This window comes from Dromaius novaehollandiae, chromosome 1, assembly GCF_036370855.1.
Source record: "Dromaius novaehollandiae isolate bDroNov1 chromosome 1, bDroNov1.hap1, whole genome shotgun sequence".
NCBI lineage: Eukaryota > Metazoa > Chordata > Aves > Casuariiformes > Dromaiidae > Dromaius > Dromaius novaehollandiae.
Genome location: NC_088098.1, coordinates 148,416,729 through 148,434,384, shown reverse-complemented (window position 1 = coordinate 148,434,384; position 17,656 = coordinate 148,416,729). Strand labels below are relative to the sequence as shown.

Below are 17,656 nucleotides of genomic sequence, written 5' to 3'. Positions count from 1 at the left end.
TAAAGCACTGAGCATTACGAAAGGGTGGTTCATATTTTTCTGTGTTCCTTGTCACATACCAAAAAAACATTCATCAAAATAGAAAGGCAAGTGTCAAAGCAAAAAAAATGGATATATTCTTGCATCGATGTGTAATTAGACTGTAAAATTCATTGAAATGGAAAGGTTTCAGATCAAGGAATTCACAAAATTCAGGAATGGTTTGGGTATGTGTACAGTTACAGAAATTAGGAATATAGAGAGCTGTCATAATGACAAAAACCCTGGCAGTAATTTTTTTATACCTTTTTCTTAGAATTGGAGACAATCTCTAACAGGACACATCTGTATGGGGCAGCAAGAGGCATACAGGAGAACAGATCACCCCAGAGATATTTGCCCTGAAGTATTTCATCACTGGAGGCTTCTGTTTCTGGCTTCTGCCAGACCCAGGAGAGAAAAGCAGTTAGACGCTGGAGCTGAGCCAGTAAAGAAGTGCCAGACGTAGTCCAGCTTCGGGGTAAACCAGGATTGTGTTTCCCATATTACTGCAGTGCTAGATTAAGAGCTGCCTATTGATAGTCCGTGAAAATAGTTTATTGACTGGATTGTTGTGACACTTGCTATGTATACTGTAGGCTGGTGTTGTGCATTTATCAGCTGAGTTATTTCAATAACAACATTGACAGATTGCACTATAAGGAGGCTGAAGAACTGGCTGGACTGCTGCAGCCAAAGGGTAATGGCCAACAGTTCAAAGCCTCACTGGTGGCCAATCACTAGTGGCATCCTCAGTGGTTGAAACTGGAGTCAGAACTGTTTAGTGTCTTAAGAACACCTTGGGCTAGGGACAGAGAGCACTCCCAGAAAGCTCACAGGTGATACCAAACTGGAGGGAGTGCTTGCTACACTGGAGAGCAGGGCTGCCAGTCAGAGGGACCTGGATGGGCTGGACAGGAATCTCACGAGATTTAACAACAGGCAGTGCCAAGTCCAGCACCTGGAGAGGAATAACCCCCGCACCAGTGCAGGTTAGGGGCCAACTGGCTGGAAAGCAGCCCTGCAGTGAAGGACCTGGGGGTCCTGCTGGACACCAAATCAACCACAAGCCCGCAAGGCACCCTTGCAGCAAAGAAGGCCTACAGTATCCTTGGCTGCATTAGTCAGTGTTGCCATCAGGTTGAGGGAAGTGATCCTATGCCTATTTGGCACTTGTGTCCAGTTTTGGGCTCCCCAGTTCAAGAAGGACACTGACATGCTGGAGTGAGTCCAGCAGAGGCCACGAGGCTGGTCAGGGCTGGAGTGCAGGATATACGAGGAGAGGCTCAGGGACCCAGGTCCATTCACTTGGAATAGAGAAAGCTTGAGGGAGACCTTTTCAGCTACTACCATGGAGCTTATAGAGAAGATGGAGTTACACTCTTCTTGGAGCTGCACAGCAAAAAGATGAGAGGGAACAGTCACATGTTGCAACAAGGAAAATTTGGATTTGATAAAAGAAAAGCAATTTTTCACAAGAAAAAGTGAGTGGTTAAGCACTGTAACAGGCGGCACAGAGAGGATGGGGAATCTCCATCCTTGGAGATGCTCAGAACATGACAGGACCAGGCCATGAGCAACCTGATCTAGCTTTGAAGTTGGCCCTGCTTTGAGCAGGAGATTAGACTAAAGACCTCCAGAGGTCCTTTCCAACGTAAGTTATTCTGTAATTCTGTGATTCTGTGAATGTGCAGCGAGAGGGGAGAATGGAAGATGTAAATGTACTCTTCACAGCAAACCCAGTGAGAGACGATGAAAGAGCTATTCACATGTATGCTGCAGCTTGCCCCATGGAGGAGTTTCCCACATAGGCTCTGGGCAGGGAAGCAGGAGCACTGGCATGATTTAAATATCATTTTTCAAGGGCCAGGGAAGAGAGAGTCAGTGAAAACAGTGAAGCCAACACCCCCAGGATTTCTGGACCTGGACTAAAATAGCAGATCTAGCATATGATTGGCATTTTGGCATCCATAGCCCTTTTCCTCAATAAAGCTGAGTTTTGTTCTTAGAGTTAAATAAGCAATATTTTAAGAAGGCTTTTCTGAGTTACTGCATTCTCCTCACTACAGACTACCAAAGAGAATAAATTCAAGTAGCAAAGCAGATCAAACAGGCTGGGCAAGTGCTGTTGATACACAGGTACCATAGTGCCGTTGCCGGAGTACGAGAACTGCAGGGGAGTGAAATCATGAGGCCTGAAGGGGAGTCCTTAGAGAAAACAGAAAGAAGATGCAGAAGTTCAGCTAATCCTGTAACCACAGCAGCCAATTAATATCTGACTCAGACCCTGTTCCCTCCAAATGAAAAAGGGTGGAAACTCCTGTTGTTCTATTCATTAGTAGCTTCTCCTTCCTTGATGTTTCCAAGAGATATGTTAAAATAATAACCTTCTGGAGCAAATATGCCAGAACCACTAAGCACGTCTCTGCCTAGTTATTGTTTGAGCAATAAAGGTAAATCCGGGGGATCAACATGAAAATCATTTAATCACTGCTAACATTGTGCAGTGGCTCCATATCATGAAAATGTTGTCAGAAGTGAGGTGATATCCAGGACATACACACCATCGAAGGAGATGGGGGCTTATGAGGAAACATATCCACAGAATAAAGTCGGGGCCTTTCTGTCTGTGAACAGATCTGACAGCAGCTGGAATCAGACCCATGACAAAGGTAGGCCATGGGTCTCTGGCCCATTAAGTCCACATACACTTTGCTTTCGGCCTCCTACGCACTGTTTGGGGCACGGCTGCAGCCTCTGGAGACAAAAACCAGAATCCCCCATTCACAGCAGGCAATACTTTACCCTGAAATATTTTTGGTGTTGTTGTGAGATTGGCGCCCCACAGCTGTCTGACTGGCTGTAGCATGACAACTTTGACCACCACACCTCAGGCTCACTCCACATATCTGGACCCTGCTGCATCCTTTTTCTTCCTCCTCATGTTGTGTCCCCCCAAAGCCAGCTCTGGGCGGGAGGTGGGACAGGAGAAAAGGGGAGGCACTGGGCAAAGGTTTCAGAGACTGCTTGAAATGGCAGGGAACGGGAGGAAAGCATTCCAAAATGCTGTGGCTGGGAAATGGAGGGAGGGAGAGGTCTCTTTGGCACAGGCAAAAAGCTTGCTCTGCAAAAGTAAGGAACGGCATGACCCTCTGATTGAAGCAACCATAGTCAAATAACCTCTCATTAATGTGACGCTGAGGTCCTCAGCACTCAAGCAGTGCTGACTCTTTATGGCAAATGCAGGTTCAATGATCAGAACCACCTGCCTAATTTTGATCACTGCACTTGCAAATAGGTATATGCCGGGAACCTCTCCACCTCACAGCAGAGAAAGGTGTGGAGGCAAATGGTTGCCTGAATCATTTCGGAGATGAGTTGGGCTCATTAAACAGTATTACGGAAAACAAAACAAAACAACAGAACAGTGGAGCTCAAAAGCGATGTCAACAGAGCACATTGTCATGGGGGGCACTCCTCCGGCCTGGAGGAGATGGTCTGTAGCGTAGGAGAGAGCTAGTCCCATGCAGTGCAGCTGCAAGCCTGTCCATGCCACACAGCCTATAGCTAAGGGTCAGTCATGGCCCTCTTTCATTTAGCAGGCACAGCCCAGGATGCCGGGACAAGACCAGGAGAAACACCTGCAGGAAAGCTGGATTCCTTGTCTTTAGTTTAGCCATCATCACGGTTTCTTTCAGGAACAGGTTGTGAAACATAAGAAATATGTGGGTACAGAGACACCCAGAGAAAAATAGGTGGTTTTTTTGTTTCGAAATCTGGGAAGTGCCACTCCTGAGAACATACCTGTCACCATGCCAATGTCTATAATGGCACAGGCTCTGTTTACATTAGAAAACTTACTGTTAAGCCTCACAAAACCACAGCCCAGTACATTTCATCACAGTGTCAGATTAACAGAAAAAGGGAGGTACCTCATCATATATATCAAACTTCTCAAAGCCTCGGTCCTGTGGCAGAGGCTGCGCTGCAGACAAGAAGGTAAGACACCATCAAGGGCAGGAGCTCTTCTCATTGTCCTCAGCAATACCATCTCCTTGGTGGCCCAGAGGCAACAGGCTTTGCTCCATGAGATTTCTGCTTGAATAAGGATGCCAAGATTTGTCCCGTAGTCCTGGATTCAGCTCACCTAAATTTGCCTGGCTCTCCTGTATTTATGAGCATTTTTTCCTAGGCTCCCTTAACAGCCAGAGAGGAGAAATAGCTGCTCCCAGGGCACAATTCATCCTAAAGTAGATATACATGATAATTTAGACAAAGTGCTTCCTGAAAGTGCCTATTTCTCCCTGTTGAGTATAAAGAAAGTCTCAGAGGATTCAGGCAAAACTGTCTGCATGCAGAAAACATGGTTTGTATATAGAATATGGGCATAGAATAGGTGTTCATAGTGAGAGTGCCACAGCAAAGAGCACTGAAGGTTATTAATTTTAATTTTCCTGAATTAAATATTGAATTTGAAGGAAGTTAGCAAGACATCCTACAGGAAGCAGGTTCTAAATATCACCAAAACTGAATGGCCACAACTGTCTTGTGAATGGTTGCAGTCTGTTTTGCGTCAGAAGAGGGAGATCTGCCATTAGGATATTAGCGATGGCTGCTTATAAAAACAGACGTGGAGTCATTTATATCTCATTTTGCATATCCAGCAAAGAGAAATAGCCCATCATTTCAGGCACAGTTTCTTTGTGCTTGTCCAGCATGTACTGAGATATATTTATGTCTTCATGTTTGCCAATGCTGATTGATTTTCAGGTTGTTTTGCGAGCTCGGTAAGAACCGTCCCCATGCATCTGATGCTTGTACTGCTGGGCCTCGCTGCCCTCCTGGGTAAGTCTGGCATCTCCCCCTGCTTCACTAAGCCCCTAAGTCAAGGCAGCTTCCCCGTACTGGGAAGTGGAAGAGATGAACACATCTCCTCACCTTCCTGCTCCAAAGTCTAGCCCCGTACGCTGAAGGAGAGGGTTGGTTCAACACCAAACCATTTGTCATTAAATTGTATCCAACAACAGAGTCCTCAGCTCCTCCTGCAAGTCCTGCCAGGGTGGGCACAGGCTGGGTCTCGCATCCTGGCACTCACGAGGAGGGACAGAGGTAGCCCCTTGGGGCTCCCATGCCTGTGCCCCACAGCCCATCCTCCCCACCCACAGCTACAGCAGAGTGTGCCTGGGCTGTAGCCTTCTCTGGGCTTTACTTGCAGTCATAAAACTGCTTAAATATTTCTGTTTAACTTTCTCAGGTACATCTCAGAGCCAGACTGGCTGCTACGGTGTTGTAAACAGAATTGACACCACTGGGGCTTCATGTGAAACTGCGAAACCAGAGAAATTAAACTACTGCGGTGAGTATCACTCTTCTGTCTCATGGCTCTATTTCACAGTGAGCACAGTAATCCAAAGTGCTTTTACGTTTTCAAAACGCTGAACACTCACTGTTGGCTGATCCTTCATAATATCCCTATAGGCTATCATTTACTTCCTTTAGAAGTGAAGCAAATAAAATTTTGATGTAATTCTGTCTATATTAGAATAATTACACTAGGGCTGATTTTGACCTAGGTGACAGACAATTCTGAGTCTTGAAAATTATTAAGAAAACATCTTTACTTTTTATTTTAATTACAGGAGTTGCAGCTTCAAGAATGATTGCAGAAAGGGACCTACGAAGTATGGATAGATATAAAACTCTCATTAAGAAAGTTGGTCAAAAACTGTGTGTCGATCCAGCTGTGATTGCTGGCATTATCTCTCGAGAATCTCATGCTGGCAAAGCGCTGAAGAACGGCTGGGGTGACAATGGAAATGGATTTGGTTTAATGCAGGTATTTGCTGATACTCCAGTAAAACCTGATAAACAAATATCATAAAAAGAAAAGCAAACCTCCTAAATATATCATCCATTACTGCAGAGAAATGACATTTTGCTTGACATTTCTAGGTTGACAAAAGATCACATACACCTGTGGGAGAATGGAATGGAGAAAGACATCTTACACAGGGCACAGAAATACTTATCTCAATGATAAAGAAAATACAGAAAAAGTTCCCACGCTGGACGAAGGAACAACAGCTGAAAGGTAGTATACAGACTATAGATTTTGTCCAGGAGAAAAGAAAATCTTTAGGATAAGAACATACTGAATTATTTCCTGTTTTCCTTAATAACTACATTTCTGATAGACTCTTGCTTATCTTTTCACCAGTAGTGATGTTTGTTCACTTTTTTATTTCACAGGCAGAAAGACAAGCTTTATCTATTCTGTGTTGTTTCTGCCTTTCCTTAGTATGGCATTCTGTCTGAATTTTCAACACTGTGCAGCAAATATTTGTACACCTGAAATCTACTTTATATTATAGCTGAACTTTCCTTATCTGACCACGAGAAAACTACAAACATTCAAGTTAATAGTTCTGTAGTTTACTTGAATGGCACAGGAGGCAGAGACGAGGTGTTTGCAAAATGAACGTGCTTCCAGGGAATTGCAAAACTCTGCTGTGCAATGTGGAAAATCTGCCTGTTTCTTAGCAGGTTGTACCTTGCAGCCAGTGTCACCCCGCTGGATTGCTGGGGGTGCCAACGTGAGCTTGATTCGCAGGCAGCTCAGAAGTCTACCTTTCAGCACAGCAGATGTGGTAGCATACACAGGAGCAGCTATAAGGCAAAGCACGTGCAATATATAATTATGTTTTAACTCTCTTTTAAGAGCAGTAATTTTAAAGGATCAATAAAAAGTTACAAGCATGTTGGATCTTATATGATATTATGAATAAGCCTGGTGCAAAGGAAGGGGTCGTGCTGGGCCAGGTAAATGGTGCAAGTTCATCAAGCTGCTAACATATGTGAACAAAACCCCAGTACCATTCTGAGGTTTTGGTGGATTCAGGAATAAATATAAGCTGTTTGCAGAAGCCCAGTTAAGTCAGGGAGGCTCTGATAATGGCACCTGTTCCCCACCTTCAAAAGTCCTGGTCAGTGAAAGCTTTCAAAACAAGTAAAAGCAGGACACATGAGGCTGCCATTTTCACTGATTTTTTTTTAGCCAGTATGACTCCTTTTGCTATTTCATTTCAGGTGGGATTTCTGCCTACAATGCTGGTTCTGGGAATGTCCGCAGCTATGAAAGAATGGATATTGGCACTACCCATAATGACTATGCCAACGATGTGGTTGCACGAGCCCAGTATTATAAGCAACATGGATACTAGACTTGGGAATCTTCTTTACAGAGTAACTTCCTTACCTTGCATGACACCCATGAGGGAGACAAAACACAAGGGAAGAAGATGTATCCTGCAAATCCGTATTGATGCAAATTTACAGGAATGATTTACATGAATAAGAACTTGCAGACTAAAGCCTCAAATTTTTAAAACAATATTCAGTAAAACACTGGTCATGTAATTCCTTTAAAAACAATATGTTTTGGATTTAAAAAAAGTAGTATTACCAGAAAGTTAATAATATTTTGTGCTATCTCTCTGTTTCTCTGAGTTATGAGGACTATCTTGTTGCGCTATTGATAAGTTGCTGCCTTCCAAATCTTAAAACACATTTATGTCAAAATCTGTCATTCTCTTAAGAAATCAAAACAAAAAAAAATAGCTCTTTGGGGACTAGCTTAATGATTTGTTTTTCAAAACTGCTGGGTATTTACACTATATTATTGAGTAGTCATTTTTTCTGAATTTTAATTTTTCATATAAATGCATAGAATAGAGATGGATGTTTTCAGTCAGACAAATAATCAAACAGAATTTGAATAAAAGTGTTCTTAGCAAACGAAGCAGGACTCCAATGTACTCATATTTTCATGTGTGTTAGCAAAGTTTGAACACGGACAACGTTAATTTTAGGTAGCTAAACAAAATGGGAAAAGAATGGGATGAAATACATACTTCTGCTTCATAAAATTCTTTCTTTTTTCCCTCTGCCGTCAAAGTCTTTACACTCCTGCCACGTAAAAAAGCGACACTCAGTAAAACATCAGTCTTTGTGTTTGGCATATTTGCTGCTCCTGTTACTTCTAGACCTGAAATTGAACTCCCTTTTGGGCCGGAGGGTGGAAAGGCAAGGAAAGGAGAGGGGTAGATGTCAGCAGGACTGAACAACTGTCATTTTTCAGGGCTAAAGGAACAGTTGGCTTTGGTCTGCCAGCAAGCAGTGCAAGCTGTGCCTTTTCCACTGGCATCAGCTTGCATGCCAGGGGAATATCCTTTATTCTTGATGTGCAGTTCTTCAGGGAGTGAGAATAACTGTATGTCAAAATACCGAGAAGAATCACTGGCTGCAAGAGTCTTAAAAGAGTATGAAAATGTAATCCAAAGCCATTAGTAGTGCACCAAGTTATGATTCACATCCTCCTAGGAGCGACTGGAGACCATGCTGCAAATGTCCAGGATGGATTTACAAAGGGTAAATAGTGCCTGGCCAACCTGTTTGCCTTCTGTGATGAGAGGATTGGCTTTATGGAGGAGAGGGAGCAGTGGATGTTGTATACCTTGACCTAGGAAAGACTCGGCCTCAGCCTCCCATAGTATCTTTATGGCCACACTGGTCAGGCATGGACTGGGGAGGCAGACAATAAAGTGGGTATAAAATTGACTGGACTGCCAGGCTCAGAGGACCACTATAAAGTCCAGTTGGTGGCCAGTTACTAGCGACATCCCTCAGAGCTTGATACTGGAGCCGGTCCTGTTTAGTGTCTTCATGAACACCTTGGGCTAAGGACTGTGCGCTCCCAGCAATCCACAGATGACGGGGGGGGGGGGGGCATTCAACACCCCTGGAGGGCAGGACTGCTGTTCAGAGGGGCCTGGACAAGCTGGAGAAATGGGCTGACAGTAACACCATGGAGGTCAGCTAAGAGAAACACAAAGTCTTGCACGTGGGACAAAATAATCCCATGCCCCAGTAGGGGCTGAGGGACAAATGTCTAGAAAGTAGCTCTGCAGAAAGTGAGCCAGGGGTCCTGCTGGACAACAGGACCCAGCAATGCGCCTTTTCAGACATGAAAGCTAAGAGCATCCTGGGCTGCATCAGGAAGAGCACAGCCAGCAGGCTGAGGGAAGTGGTCTTTCCGCTCTCTTTGGTGCTTGTGAGACCAGATCTGGAGCACTGTATCCAGTTTGGGCTCCCTGATACAAGAAGGACATGGACATGCTGGAGCGAGTCTAAGGGAGGCCATGAGGTAGGTTGAGGGCTGGGCTGGAGCATAGGACATACAAGGAGAGTCTGAGGGACCTGGGCCCATTCAGCCTGGAGGCAAAGTAGCTTTGGGAGGACCTTATTGTCAGGGCCCGGACTGCACCAATAGGCTCAGCAGCCTCTTCCCCATCTCCTAGGGGTCTGGCTGCCTGGTTGAAAGTTGACAGCCAGGAGGGGGAAAGGAGTAAACAGTTTGTAATGTCCACATGGATGGAGAAGGAGCAGGTACACACACATAAATGTAGAAATATAGGTAGTCTCCAATTTTGGGCTTTTTAAGCAGCAATGTATATAATGTACTTAAGTTTTGTTTATCATAAGGAGAAAGGACTTTGCTGTACTTATGTGAGGTCATGAACAAGACTTCCAAGATACTTGAGAATTTATCTAAAGTCTTAACTCAGTTTTGCAAGACCTAAGGCTTGCAGAAATGAACTTAGTGCAAAAGATTTTGAAATTGTGCAATTTATGTAAGATTCCTGTATCGGTCCTGTTTGTACTCTCCAGTGGGTATTTATGTCTGCTGATAGGAGAAGTAGAACTTCTGCAAAAACTACCGGGAAGGTTCAAAACAAAACCAGTAAAAAAACCTTTGAAATGTATGTTTCAGCCAACTTGTTCCCTCTTACGGCCACAGCCACTGCTTTTCTTCCTTCAGCACTCTGTTGCATTGACATTACAGGACTCTATCTATGTCTTTTTTTTGATTGTTTAAATGTTGAGCTATAAAATTGAGCTTTGCTACACTGGTGCCTTAAGTTAATTTCTTGAAGATGAACCGTTACTAGAGGAAATAAATAATTACCAAAGCAGTAGATGAGATTCATGTATCACGAATAGTACAGTTTACTGATGGAACTACACTACCTACAAATTACAGGGGGAAAAGGAAAGCGGTTCTACTTGGTCCAAGCCAATTCAATCCCATATCCAATATTGAGAGGCTTAGGATTTTGCCATGTGTACTTTAAAAACAGGAATGCAGCAATGAAACATTTTAAGGGTAACCTGCTCAGAATATTTATCACAATTAGGCTTCTGTGATTCTTTATGAAATACAGAAAGAGCGTAAAAGCATGTTTTCTGCTGCCTTATCATCGTTTTGTATCAGAATGGTCCTGTTTGACCTCCTTTACCTTTCGGGTCTCTCTCTTTTACTGAGACAATTTCTATTAAATTTATTTCAAAACTCTAAAATACTGGCTTACTGGAGTGGAAAAGAGACTTGACTTTTTAAAGGAAGAACTCCTTAATTCAGAACACTACTAGTTACTGAAAATAAAGAAGAACTAATAGGAATACAGATCACTACTGTCTCCACTCATTGTTTAAACATTTCCAGGTGGAGTCACTCAATTTTTACCCTCTGATTCAGGGAGGGTCACCATTTCACTGTTTCTCCGGTCATCAAAAACTCTGCAAAGCTGGAGAGGACACACGCCTCTAACAAAAACATAAGCAAATGTAAACCCAGTAGAAAGTCAAGCCACAGCTCTACGGTTAAAGAACAGCTAAATACAAAACAGTTAAACACGGTTTAAAAATAGCCGAATCCTTGTTCATCTTTGCAGCATGATGCTAAAAACAGCATGTTATTCATTGCTTCTTCTTCCTCTGCTTTTCTTTAATTGAAAATACTTAAGCAGCTCTGTCCCAGGCTGTGTGATATAGCACTGACTTTCTTTTCAATGGGAAACATGGCCGTGGCTTAACATGGGCGTGCTTTGATTGAAGCTTCTGCAGATGAGCCAACACACACTCCCACACTGTGAAAGTACTCTCCGAATTTCTTCCAATTAATACAAAATCTTCTTCTGAAAAATGTCAGGGCCTGGCTCCACAGTTGTTATCTCAGTTCTTGCATCAAATGTTTTCAGCTTATAAGTAAGTCTCTGTCTGACAAATCTCTCACTCCTGGAAACCATACTTAACTGTCTCAGTCTCTTCCCTCTCTTCCTACACTTTCTTTTAGTTTTTTCCACTCCTGATGATGATCAGCAAGACAAATTAGTCCTTTGATACGTGTACATTCCCATTACCTTTAAACGATGCCCACAGTAACACCTGCACCAGCCCTCACCTTTCGCATGGTTGCCCAGAGCGAATGGACCGAACGCGTCGCTGGCGATGGAAGGAGTGTTAGCCTCCATGGCGGGGCGCTGGGGGGGCAGCAGGAGCTAACAGCACTCACTTATGGTTCTCGGTGGTGAAGACAACACAAGAGACTGAGTATCGGGAAGCATCTGTACAGCATTTTCATGGCAGGACCACATTCTGACAGGCTTTCCACAGCGTTTCTGAAAGAGGAAGGGAAGAAAAATAAAGGTGAGCTGAATCTAAAATTGGAGGCTGCCAAACATCTCATCTAACAGCAAGTAAACGGGGAATTTAGAACATAAACAGTTATTTGGGCACTTTCAAGGCTGCCCAAAGCCAACGCCTGCTCCACTCAGACATACCAGCAGCGTAGCTCAGGGATTATCTTCTCTTGACAAGCAAGAGATTGGTATCTTTGCTACAAAGAGCACCGACAGAAGTTGTAGCTGGTTCTTCAGCCTTGGCAGCCAGCCTAAAGACTTCAGCCTGCAGCAGCACAAAGCCCTCTCGGCCGCCTTTAAGTGGCAGCCTGTTTCTTGTCATGCACTTCTTCTCTTATGCACCACAACACAGATCTGCCATTCCCTCCCACCAGCCCGAACATAGGGTTGGTGAGGGAAACATTTCCCAGGACCTGTGAGGCTCCATGCATATGCATAGTGTGGATTTCCGCAAAATGCATGTCATTAAAACTCTAACATCTGTACAGGACTCCAGAAAACACGTGAGGAAAGCTACCTGCCTGCCTCAATTACTGGGGTGCAGAAAAAGCGAACTAGTATGTCCTTTAGCATTTTCTCTCAGCAGTATCGGAGAAAATTGTAAACTGAATCTTTCAGTGATATGACACAGGATGAATTCCCTGGCTTAAGGGAAAGGGCTGCTCAAAGAGAGAAACGGTATTTCACCCTCATAAAATTCACCATGGGGGAGATGCATATCAGTGTGGACTAGTAGTGACAGGGAGGTCTGCCATCCAGCGCCTTCTTTACGGACTTCTCAACAGTTCAGGGGTTTTGATCCACACTCCGTAATCATTTGGGTTTGCGTGTTCATCCGTGTTGTTGCTGTACAGCAGGGGATAACAACAGGAAATCTTGAATATTCTCTGCAAATCCAAATTCTTAGCAGCTGCAGCTCTGTATCATGCTATTGTTCCCGGGTCTTAGCCTACAAAGCCTTTATTATACCGCAAAGCTTGGGTGCCTGTTTCCTCACTGTCAGCACTTCTTTGCTTCCAGCAGCTCATGGGAGTCCATTGTTTTTTGATCAGGCTCTTCCTCGTTCTGAACTTGCAGCAAAAGTTTTTAAAATTAAATTCAAAGGGCCTTAATGTTTAAAAATGTAACTGTATTCGTGCAGCAGGGTAGAAATCTTGTGGTGCTTGGGTGGATGCACGGCAAGTTGTTACGCCGGTTCCTGTTCCGTGCAAAATCAGCGGCATGTAGGAAGCGCACTGAGTCAGCTGCCGCAAAACGCTGCCAGCAGCTAAAAGGCCCATTCGTCTCTTTGGGAAGCGCTGAGAGAAGGTGGGGAGACACCCTCCAGCAGACATGTCAGGTCTGTCACGTTTGTCTAATTTTCCTGTAGCTCATTCGCCATACCAACGTCTGTCTTCCATTAACTGCCGGGCTAAATTTAGCATCGCTGCTCTTGGTGGCTGTTTGTTTTGCTCACCTTCGGCAACGGCGTGCTTCAGCAAGGCAAACACAGATAAACTGCAAGTCAGCCGAATCATAAGTCATCCAAATTGCAAGTCAGACGTGCACAGGATGCTTCCCTCTGATCTTTCCTGATGATAGTAGCTATGGGGAAGCCAACTGGAGCCAGTAAGCGTGGCTGGATTTTGGTGCTGATAGTTTTTTATTTTCTAATGGAAATGGAAACAGGCAGCCCCACTGACAAGCTTAGACTACGCAGGCTAAAACTGGGGGAGAGGAAGCGTATGCCAAGGGCTAGCTCACCCCGCAAGTTACACCGTGGCTCTGCGCTAGCGCAGCTGAGGTGCGCTCCCTTCAAAAGCAGGCACCATAACTGCATTTGCTTGCACGAACGACCACACTAGTATCTCAGTGGCGCCCATCAGTTTCACTCGTGGATCTGAAAAAATTTTATTTGCATGTGTCACCCACTGCTCTGGCCTGGTATTTCATTGTAAATACTGCTTTTTAGACCCTCTTGAATGTTATGGGGAAATAACGAAGGTTGACACGACCGGAGCTTCCAAGGAGACCGCGGCACAGGAAGGTCTGAGCTATGGAGGTCGGTATTAATTTGTGTGTCCATCTGCCTTATACCCACGCACAGGCTCATGCCTATTATTGATACAAGTATTTGATTGCCACTGGTTGCCAAGTAAGTAGATATTTCCGCAACAAACAAAAATCCTACCTGGGTATATAAGATTATGAGTCGCCTTGGAGACGTTCTAAGGAATATTCAAGAAAAACACAGAAAAAATGCAAGGCCTGAGGGATATTCAGTCCTTGTCGTCAAGCCTGTTTTTCTCCCTCCCTCGAGAAGGTTTTCCTCATGATCTAAATTTCTGAACGTTTCCCCAGGATAGTCCTAAATTAAAAGGAACTAAATCTTCTGGAACTAATCCATCCAAAGTCTTGGATTTAAAAAAAGCAAACCCTCCTTTAAGTCTGCAGGCTAGGGGATTGCCCTCTGCATTTGGAAAACCACCTTCTTTTTCAGCTGTGTATTGATTTCTAGGGCACTTACCCTTCAGCAAAATTGGCCAATTCTACTTTTGCTTCTCTCTAAATAGATTCTAAAGGATTCACAATGCCAGCTCACTCCTTATAACTGTTAGAACAATTTGTCTCGGGTTTTAAAACTAAAGGAAAAGTCATGTGTGTTGTGCTGTAGGAGTTCCCACTTCAGAGAAAATTGCTGAAAGAGATTTGAAGAACATGGAGAAGTATCAATCCAAGATTACCAAAGTTGGCCAAAGCCTCTGTGTTGAGCCCGCTGTGATCGCCGGTATTATCTCTCGAGAGTCACATGCTGGGACGGTACTGAAGGATGGTTGGGGAGACCATGGGAATGCCTTCGGCTTAATGCAGGTATAGTCAATACTCTTAAAACCAGAAACCTCATCCTTTTGAAGCAGAAAGTTAGAGGAGTAACAGGGGCCATTGAAAGGTAACCCCCTAAACCTCCTATCAAAACATCAGGTCCAGCTGAGCAAAGATTTATGTCTCCTCTGAGGCAAGCAGTGGAAAGCGGGGATTTGGCAAGGGAACATCACAACGTGGCCTGTTCTTCATCCCAGCCCCTCACCCCATTAAAACTTGGAACTAGGCATTAGCTGGCTATTATCAGCTAAATTACTCAGGTACAGCAGCAAGGGCCTGTCACGCTCCCCTTCGGAAGAAAGGCAATACAGCCCAAAGAGAAAGATAGACAAAAAGTAGAGGAAAGGAAATGCCATATAAAGCACCGTGCTGCCAGATGTGTAGCTTAATACTCAAACTTTTTAAATTTTAAGTCCTTTGTGAAATATATGAGGCCTTGACAGCTTTACGCTCTGGCGGTCCAACAGGCTACAATGTTCACCCAAAAGGTTTCTCTCCTTTTCCCAGCGCTTTTCAGACAACTCTTTGCCAGAATAAAAATGACTCTGGCCCAGCTTCCAGCACCAGGGCAGGATCCTGGTTAGCGTCAGGGCACGAACAGGCTGCGTGTTACACTACAAACCTATCACATTGAGTGTTTCCCAGGGCTCTCTTGGGAACGCAGAGATTAATTGCTCCTGTTTCTTACTTTAGATAATGAGTCTTGTTTCCAAAAGCATTTTTTAACTAAGTGCAGAGGCCTGCAGCTGCATGGAGGCAGGTCGGTTAGCCTTTACACACTAAGGGGGCCTTGCTAGCGGGGGCCCTCACTTAATTATTCATGTCCACGTTTGTGCCTCGCTGTTTGCCATATTGCGCATTGCCCTGAACAACCCCGCAACACTTGCTGCCCACAGTCTGACCCGCACTTGTAAGAACTGCAGCTCTGACAAACTGCACTCAGGCTTGCATTTCACTGCCCCGCGGATACACGGCAAAGCTGCTCCCGCACTGGGGAAGAGCCGAGCTGAGATGGAGAGCCAGGCGAGCTCCCTAGGGAAAACAACTGTTTTACCATGCTTGATGCAGCTGGGGAGGACCAAAGCTGCCAGCTGGCAAAGCTGAGGCAGCTCTAACGCTGCTTTCTGCACCCCATCACCTTTACAGCAGCAGCCACATTGGCTTTTTAAGGCTCTGAGAGTCATAGGAGGTGGAGCAGTATTCCTGTTCAGCAGCCCCGTGGTCTGCTAATCATAAATCTGCTGGCTTTGCCTAGGCCTGGAGCTGACCTTGCTTCCTCTCTGGACTCCCCATTACAAAAAAAGGCCAACCGTGAGAGGAAAGATCAAAACAAATACAAGCCATCTGTAAGCGATGAAGAGCTCTGGATAAATAACGGGGGTTTTGGTGCGTTGATATTCCTGTCTGACTTCCAGGTCGATAAACGGTTCCATAAGGTTGTCGGGTTGTGGGACAGTGAAGAGCACATTACACAAGGCACGAAGATTTTATGTGGGATGATAAAGGAAATCCAGAAAAAATTCCCCAAATGGACAAAGGAACAGCAGCTTAAAGGTAGAGCTTTCTCAGCTTTAAAATGGCAGCTTCAAAACACTTTGCGCACATAAAAGTCAAGCACGATAATGCTGTAAAGCTGAGCACTTTAGAAAGCTAACCACATGTCAGGCCCCCTATTCATTTTATTGCCTGTATGGAAGGCTATTTCATGATATCACTAAAAGAAATAGGGGAATGAGATGTGGTTAGCTTTCTAACAGGCTTTTGGAAAACTCTGCAAATATCATGAAGTTTTTCATCTCTGGGCAGTAAGGATTTCTTACCTGCACCTATAAAAGCAGCTATCCCGGCAGTTCCAGAGAAAGAATATATTAATTCCTAAATTGTATGGTACTCATCACTGGAGACATCGTTATTTCCTTGAGCACCGATTACAGCTGGCACCCTTGTCATGACCGGGGCCCTTTAGCCAAACTACAGTACAGATATGTGTGAGGTTACTGGTGCAGTTAGATATGAAGGAATATACACAAAAGGAAACAGTCGTGCTACCAAAGGTGCTACAGTAGTGTAACACAAGCAAGGGGACGACGAATGCCAAGTCTGGATATAAAGAAGGAAATTACAATTTCCTTGCAATGTTAAAACACAAAAGGAACACCTCAGGGACAAAAAGAGCTGGAAACGCTAATATTGTGGCCAAAAGTAGTGGGGAAGAAAGAAGGCAGCTACAGACTGAAGGAACACATTTAAGCTGTGAATTTTATTTGGTCTTTTATTTACTGAAGAATTATCCTCTTCACTTACACGTTTCTTTCATTTTCATTTCAGGGGGGATTTCAGCCTACAACGCAGGAGTTAAGAACGTCCAGAGCTATGACAGAATGGATATTGGCACAACAAAGAACGACTATGCCAACGATGTGGTCGCAAGAGCCCAGTTTTATAAGAGAAATGGATACTGAGAAAGATATCTGAGTACTGATTAGATTTAAGCCACTGCTTGGATATTTTGCTTCCAATTAAATATATCCTGGATTCTCCCTCAAAAATACTGAGATGAGGGGAGGGAATGAAGCCAAAAACAAGCACAAGCTTTCAATGATTTTCTCAGCTGAGACTAACAAATCATTTTAAAAGATAGTATTGCTAATAATCCAAACTCTAACTTACCATTTGCTATGTATTTTTCATCTTGCTTTGGGAGATAATTCAAGCAGAGCTATCATTTATGTTTTCAGTTTCTCAAGCAGGAGATTAATGCTGCAAGAAAGAGTCATAATATTGCTTGACAAGACTTGTCTTAAATTCTATCTATTAATACACGTGTTAAATAATGGCACAAAATTGTAAATATAATCACTCATTAAGCTTGTACTTGCTATTTTGGTAATGTTGAAGTAGCTGATTATTTGCAGTAAGTACTGTATGAGTTTATTCTACCAAAAAGAGTGTATCACATTGCATCATCATATACTTTTAGAATAAAACTCTTAGCTCTGGTAATGTGACCCTAAAGTAGCTGTTTCCTGTGACAGGAGAGAAAATACTAAATTACCCTTAAAAAAATTTCCATGGAAACGCATCATTTTAGCCTTTATGGTTGCAAACAACCTGTCAAACTCAAGCTGTTGTAACGAATACTTTTACTGAAGGTATATACTCATGTAAATTCAAGATCTAGGGTAAGAATATCTACAGCCCCTCATGCTTTTAAAATCACATGAAGTTTATAAAATCTG

General features: G+C 43.8%; 2 protein-coding genes across 2 annotated transcripts; both read left to right on the top strand.

Annotated features, from left to right (window-relative positions):
- Window positions 1-3,967: 3,967 nt before the first annotated feature.
- On the top strand, window positions 3,968-7,816 carry LOC112984935 (lysozyme G-like). Its single transcript, XM_026103159.2, has 6 exons — window positions 3,968-4,017; window positions 4,789-4,863; window positions 5,273-5,374; window positions 5,658-5,854; window positions 5,971-6,109; window positions 7,105-7,816. The coding sequence occupies exons 2-6, from the start codon at window positions 4,821-4,823 to the stop codon at window positions 7,236-7,238; spliced, it is 615 nt and encodes a 204-aa protein (XP_025958944.1). The 5' UTR covers window positions 3,968-4,017; window positions 4,789-4,820; the 3' UTR covers window positions 7,239-7,816.
- A 4,936-nt stretch (window positions 7,817-12,752) lies between these two features.
- Window positions 12,753-17,420, top strand: LOC112984958 (lysozyme g-like). The gene is made up of 5 exons (XM_026103200.2): window positions 12,753-12,894; window positions 13,507-13,596; window positions 14,209-14,405; window positions 15,833-15,971; window positions 16,746-17,420. Exons 1-5 carry the CDS (start codon window positions 12,888-12,890, stop codon window positions 16,877-16,879), a joined length of 567 nt encoding a protein of 188 aa, XP_025958985.2. The 5' UTR covers window positions 12,753-12,887; the 3' UTR covers window positions 16,880-17,420.
- The last annotated feature ends 236 nt before the right edge of the window (window positions 17,421-17,656 follow it).

Bases quoted from the DNA above. Each gene is read 5' to 3' on its own strand.
- LOC112984958 (XM_026103200.2), top strand. The intron at 13,597-14,208 runs GTCGGTATTAAT...GTTGTGCTGTAG, and splicing joins GGAAGGTCTGAGCTATGGAG to GAGTTCCCACTTCAGAGAAA. The intron at 14,406-15,832 runs GTATAGTCAATA...TCTGACTTCCAG, and splicing joins ATGCCTTCGGCTTAATGCAG to GTCGATAAACGGTTCCATAA.
- LOC112984935 (XM_026103159.2), top strand. From the start codon at position 4,821: ATGCATCTGATGCTTGTACTGCTGGGCCTCGCTGCCCTCCTGG. The intron at 4,864-5,272 runs GTAAGTCTGGCA...TAACTTTCTCAG, and splicing joins GGGCCTCGCTGCCCTCCTGG to GTACATCTCAGAGCCAGACT. The intron at 5,375-5,657 runs GTGAGTATCACT...TTTTAATTACAG, and splicing joins AGAGAAATTAAACTACTGCG to GAGTTGCAGCTTCAAGAATG.